Here is a 6,653-nt window from a genome sequence, read left to right as displayed (position 1 = left end):
CAAGGTGAGTTCATAGCCCCCATTTTTCTTTTAAAGCCTTTCAAATCATTGGGGGTGAAAACATGGTAAATGTACACGTTTTGACAAAACACATTTATTCAAACATTACTTATCATAAACACTTGACAAATCTTTTGCAAACAATGAACATTGGGAAAACAAGTAATCATGGCAGGTTACGCGTACCTTAACTTTCTCGGAAGTTGTGTATGCATAATCAAATATTCAGGAGTAAATATGGGAATCACTCAGCGTTTAGGGAACATTGGACGTTTGGAAATCAAAGTCATGTACCCGTTATACTTTATCATGAAAACACATTATTCATTGGTCAGTCTTGTGATCGTGTGAACAGTGGCAATATAGGTCACAATAGTGCATAGGTTTGATCTCCAAGTGGTCGATTGGTAGACAGGCCGTCACTAGATGTGGGATTCTAAAGTGATCGATTTAGAATACACGTGACCTATGGGGTTCTTAAGTGTTCGATTAAGAATCCGAAGGATCTCTTAAGTGTTCGATTAAGGATCCGAAGGATCTCCTAAGTGATCGATTAGGAATCCAAGAGATACTAAAGTACGCTTTAGAATTCTCTCATGGTACCCAAAGTGATCGATTTGGGTTACCATCAAGGAAATCAAGTAGCATAGTGTGGTCTTGTGTGGGGTCGATGTCAGGTCTTGTGTGATCATTATGCATCATTATCATTTTTCATCATGGCATGGTTACATATGATTCTTGGGTATCTTATACATATATCCTTGATACCGTTCCTCCTGCATGCATGGAAACAATAATTGGAATCTTTATACGAAACTCTTGCAGATTCAGTTGAGATGATAAGCATACCAAGCATAGTAGGATAAGTTGTAGGAGTGGTGGGTTAGCCGATGGTACACCCTATATATAAACCCCTACAACTTAGCCTAGTATGCTTGTGTAGGGCTTATCACTACAGTATTAGTTAACCTATGAATTCACTCATCTACTTTTTGTAGTTGACGTTTTATTACATGTTTTCAGGAAATGAAGCAGGAAGTAGCTAATAGCTGATAGAGGCCTTAGAGAGATGAAGGCTAGGCTAGGAGTTGTTTGGAGACTTGATATTTTGTATTAGAACAATTTGTTTCATGTTACCTGGATGATGTAATATTTGACAGTTTGGTTATGTTTATGCATTTAGACTTTTATACTATTGTGCTCAATCAATCACGACCTAGTCGCCACGCCTCGGTTTTCCGCCATTACGACCGGGGTGTGACACGAAATCTGCTCCCGTGTCAAAGATCTAACTACAAACTCACCGATCTGTATCTCATCTTTGTTCACCATACTTCTAACCATCCCCAATTCATCAATAAATATCACCGTGTTAGCCTCAATCATTTCTATTGTCTTGGCAGCTGCTGGATCTTGATATGAAATTATCTGCTTGTTCAAATCATCCGCGCCACTAACACCAGAACCAGAGGATGAACCATGCGATTGTTTAGGCTCACCTCCTGCATCAGACTCGTCAGGATCATCATCATCATTTTTGAGTCTCTTTCAAAATGTCTGGATATGAGGAACAAGAGGTGTCTACTATCAAGATACCAAGATTGTATGAACAGGAAAACTTTACCAAGTGGAAAGTACTCTTTGAAGCAGCCGTATGCTACAATGATGTTGATATGTGGAATTCCATCAAGAATGGTCCACAAGTAGCTGAAAAAGAAGGTGCAAACACAGGTGCAGTTGCTGCTGTGAGAGAAAGAATGAGAAAGATTGATGACAAGGCTTTTGCTATGTTGGAGCTAGGTCTGTCTTGGGAAATACTTACCAAGGTTGCACATCATCCCAATGCCAAAGCAATGTGTGATGCAATACTTGAGATGTTTGAGGGGAATGTTGAACTAAAGAACATAAAGAGGCAGAGATTGAAGCAGCAATTGGAAAGATTCGTGTATAAAGAAGGTGAGAGGTTGAAATCTATTCTTGAAAGGTTTCTGGGAATTGTCAATGAGCTCAGAACAACAGACTATGTCATGACTGATTTTGACCTCAATACCAAACTTCTCAACTCTATGCCAAAAGAGTGGTATACTGCTTGCAAGTTTATTCTCACCAAGTACAACTTCAATGAGCTGAAAGTAGATGATGTTGTGTGCTTTCTCCAAGCTGCTGAATGATAGAAAATGAAATGATAAGGGAAGAAAGATCCTGCTTCAATGTTTCAAATGCTTTGATAGCACCTATGGGTAATCTGACTACTAAGAATCAACAGCAAATTCCATTATTGAAGAACCAAGTGAGCAATGCTGATACTCATAAGTCTTTCATTGGTGGTAGCACAAGTAGTCAAGGAAATCAGCAGAGGTTCAATGTGCAACTAATTGATGACACTGATTCTGCCTCTGTGGCAAGTGGGAATGTTCCTCACACTGGTGTTGGAAATGGTCAAGGAAGTGAATCACAAGCTTTGTTGTCTATGTTCACTAAATCCTATAATGCATTTGTTGCTAAAAACTTGATTCACACAAGTTTAGTACAAGATGATTTGGAGCAGATTGATGCAGATGAGTTGGAGGACATGGATTTGAAGTGGCAAGCTGCCATGTTAGCTTTGAGAAATAAGAGGTTGTATAATAGAACTGGTAGATCTCTGGATTCTGGTCCAAATGAGAGAATTGGGTTTGACAAGTCTAAGGCAATCTGCTACAATTGCCAACAGCCAGGATATTTTGCTAGAGAATGCAATCTGCCAAGGAACTATCAGATGAATCAATTCCAGAATCAACAACAAAGAGGTCAGCAAAAATACCAGCAAAATCAGCAAAGAAACAACAACCAAAACTTCAATAATCAAAACTTCAACAACAACTTCAATCCCAACAACTACAATCCCAATTTCAACAATTTCCAGCCTCAAATGAACAATCAACAGAGTTTGCAACAGAATCAAGGTTTTCAAATGAACAATCAGAACCTTCAAACTGTTCAAAATGTTCCAAACAACACTGTTCCAGCTAATCAAAATCAACCAAGAAATCAAGGAAATGTGGTAGTAACTACCCAACATGAAGGCAACTTTGATTGGAGAAACCATGAAGAAGACATTGCAGATGACATCAAGAGAGCAAATGTGGCATTCATGGCCATAGTTGAGAAAGACACTGCATCTTCATCTAAGGTACATTCTGCTCCTACTGTTGATTTAAATGAACTTATCAATGAATTGAAAGCAAAAGTAGGCAAGCTGGAAAGTGAGTGTTTTAAGAAACAAAGTATCATTAATGCTTATGAGGCAAGTGAAATAGTGAGTGAGGAAAGAATGAAAAGTTTGGAAGAAGACTGTGTTAACAGTTACAGAGCACCGAAAAGATTTACTACTGTAATTGATGGGTTGAAGAAGATGATTGTAGAAGAAAAGGTGCTGAACACAAAGTTACAGGTTGAAACTGAATTTTTGAAGAACTTGGTGTCCACTGGTAACATTTGTGGAATTTTGAACCAAGTTAAAGAAAAAGATAAGTATAAAGCAGTACCACCATCCTTCAACAACAACATTATGCCAAAGGTTTATAAGGAGAAAAGAAATGCATATCTACAACAATTCAAATATGTCTTTCAAGACAAAGAAGAGTTTGTGGATTTGTACAAGAATGTTGAAGTAAGTGAGGAAGGAGAGTTTGTTGTAAAGAAAGAGGCAAAAGAAGAAAAATCAATTGGAGTTCAAGTATCATAAGATGATATTGAGTCAATTGATTTGAATCAAGATGACTTGAGTGATTTGAGTGATCAAATTACTGAAGAAGAACTTAAAGCTGCTGAAAAGGGAAGAAGATATAAGAAACCTGAAACTGTTGATCAACTTCCAAAGTATCCGCCAGTCACACCAAGAATGAAGAGAAAAAATGAGAAAATGAGAAGAGAACATGTCTCCTTTGATATTTGTGAAAAGAAGAAGGTGTGCTACAATGCTGTCAGACCTCCAAGTAAGAAGGTATTGGAAAGAATAGAACATAACAAGAAGAAGAAGGTGATTGAAGAAGTTGACTCTGAATGCTTCATTCCTGTTTATTCTATCTTTTCTAATCATGAGGTGTTGGATGTTGGAGAAGTTGAAACTATGGAAGAATATGAGAAAAGACAGTCAAGGTTCAGAGAAAGTAGTGATGAGGAGCCTATGATTATGAAGAAAATTGTCATTGTCAAAAGTAAGGTTGAAAGACAAGACATCAAGATTGAGGATTTTGTGCCATTCTCAATCAACTTTGATAGTTTAAAGAATCTAAAGACTCTAGGAGTCAAGACACCTAGGCCAAGTGAAAGGTTCAAGAAACCAAAAGAACATGAACTACTCAAAGGAAAGGTATAGTGCAAAAAGTGTGATGAGTATGGTCATCACACAGATTCATGCAATGAAAGATTGAAATTTCAACCATTTCATGTCCCAAATGGAACAAAGTATGGTCAAGACTCTGTTCTATATAAACAGAAATATGATATGTATTTGGGAAAAGGAAATGTGTGTGGAAAGGAGACTAGTAATGTAAAGAAAGTTGAAGTCAAAGGAAAGAAACAAGTAATTAACTCATCAAGAAGAAGTAAATCTCCTAAGAAGCATGAGAAAGTGTTCAATAAGAGCAATCAGTCCTTAAGAGTCAAACAAGATGCTCAATCTGTTAAATCTGAAAGCTCTCAAGGATTATCAAACAGTGAAAAGTCAAGAAGAAAAGAGGGATATTCAAGAAAGAAACCAACAGAACTCACTGGTGATGAGAAGTTCTTGATGAAACATGGATATGAACCACAAGGTTTCTCATGGAAACCTAAAGCAGAAACTAAGTTGAGACTGCTGCTGATGTGAGAGACTACTCTGAAACAAAAGATTATGTCTTAAAAGAGTACACTACTGACTCAGTTGAGCTTCAGAGCTCAATCTCACTTGTTAAAACACCAAGAGAGTGTGGTTATGAAACTGACAATTCTGATAATCTTGAAATCACTTATGAAGATCCTGAACCTACAACACTCACTTCCCAAGCTGCCTTTGAAACTGAAACTGATGAGCTGCAAGTTGATGAAGCTTGCACTTCATCACTTAACTAATCAAATTTTACTTTATGCAGGAACAGTCCACTCCTTTGAATGACATATGGTATATGGATAGTGGTTGTTCAAGGCACATGACTTGTGACAAAAGGTCACTGGCAAATTATGAAGAGAAATATAAAGGTCCTGTTGCATTTGGGAGTGATGAAAATGGTGGAAAGATTGTGGGGAAAGGAATCTGAACAAATGGGAAAGTCTCATTTGATAATTTATTTCATGTTGAAGTCTTCAGTACAATCTGCTGAGTATATCACAAATGTGTGATAAGGAGTACAAAGTCAGCTTTGATGATTCTCACTGTTTCATTATAAAACCTGAGTTTGTGATCCCACCTGAAATGATTATGATGATGGCACCTAGAAATGGCAACTTGTATGAGTTGAATATGAAAGAAGCTATTTCAAGAGGTGGTTCATGTTTTGTTTCCAAAGCCACTAAAAATGAATCAAAATTGTGGCATAGGAAACTGTGTCATGTAAACTTGAAGAACATGAATAGACTTGTCAAAGGTGAGCATGTCATAGGCTTACCAACAAGAGAATTCAAGTTGGAAGATCATTGTGATTCCTGTCAAAAGGGAAAACAACACAAGTCTACTCATAAGACAAAAATCATCAATTCAATTGATCAAGCACATGAGTTACTTCACATGGATCTCTTTGGTCCTGTGAGTGTACCAAGTATTGGAAAGAAAAGATATTGCCTTGTGATCATTGATGACTATTCAAGATATACTTGGGTTTATTTCCTAAGTACCAAGGATGAGACTGCAGAGTTGATTAAAGGTTGTTTCACAATGATTGAGAACAAGTTGAATAAGAAAGTAAAGATGATGAGAAGTGACAATGGCACAGAGTTCAAAAATGGAGTTATGGAAGAATTTTGCACACAGAAAGGAATATTACAGCAATTTTCAGCTCCTAGAACTCCTGAACAAAATGGTGTTACAGAGAGAAGAAACAGAACACTGATAGAAGCTGCAAGAACTATGTTAGCAGATGCTAATCTGCCTGTCACTTTAAGGGCTGAAGCAATAAATACAGCCTGTTTTGTTCAGAACAGGGTACTTTTGCAACATTCAAAGACTAAGCACATTGAAATCAGACATCACTTCATTAGAGATTGCAGTGAAAAATGCTTGATTGAAATGCAAAGAGTTGATACAAGTGACAATTTGGCTGACATATTCACCAAACCACTTGATAGAACCAGGTTCAACTTTCTTCTGAAAGCCCTGGGAATGATCAACTCAAATGTAATCTGATTAAGGATGTGTGCTTGGTTGTGCACCTCTAAGTGCTAACTGATTATTTTTGTTAGAGGTCACACATGCTGAATGTTTAGTAAATATGCTTGATTATGATACTTAAGTATGTTACTGATTATGTCTGCTTAATATGTTAACTGATATGTGCTTTAACTGATGATGATTGCAAAGTTTTGACTTGATTGATCTGATTGATATGCTTGCATGATTATCAGTTGATGTACATTTGTGATGTTAGTATAAGTGTCTCTGTTATGATTTTATTTGTTAAGGTAACCTTATCTGACAT

General features: G+C 37.0%; 1 protein-coding gene across 1 annotated transcript; it reads left to right on the top strand.

The window, feature by feature from the left end:
* Positions 1-1,853: 1,853 nt before the first annotated feature.
* LOC143583524 (uncharacterized) lies at positions 1,854-6,159 on the top strand. The gene is made up of 3 exons (XM_077066051.1): positions 1,854-1,984; positions 2,332-3,985; positions 4,264-6,159. The coding sequence occupies exons 1-2, from the start codon at positions 1,854-1,856 to the stop codon at positions 3,725-3,727; spliced, it is 1,527 nt and encodes a 508-aa protein (XP_076922166.1). The 3' UTR covers positions 3,728-3,985; positions 4,264-6,159.
* Positions 6,160-6,653: the final 494 nt, after the last annotated feature.

The sequence above is a fragment of the Bidens hawaiensis genome, unplaced genomic scaffold (assembly GCF_021521415.1).
Source record: "Bidens hawaiensis isolate Kalapana, Puna unplaced genomic scaffold, B.hawaiensis_p1.1 tig00000001_1, whole genome shotgun sequence".
In the NCBI taxonomy this organism is placed as follows: Eukaryota; Viridiplantae; Streptophyta; class Magnoliopsida; order Asterales; family Asteraceae; genus Bidens; species Bidens hawaiensis.
The sequence above is the reverse complement of the archived record's forward strand: the minus strand, read 5'-3'. Positions and strand labels throughout refer to the sequence as shown.

Bases quoted from the DNA above. Each gene is read 5' to 3' on its own strand.
- LOC143583524 (XM_077066051.1), top strand. From the start codon at position 1,854: ATGTGTGATGCAATACTTGAGATGTTTGAGGGGAATGTTGAACTAAAG. The intron at 1,985-2,331 runs GTTTCTGGGAAT...CATTGGTGGTAG, and splicing joins TTGAAATCTATTCTTGAAAG to CACAAGTAGTCAAGGAAATC.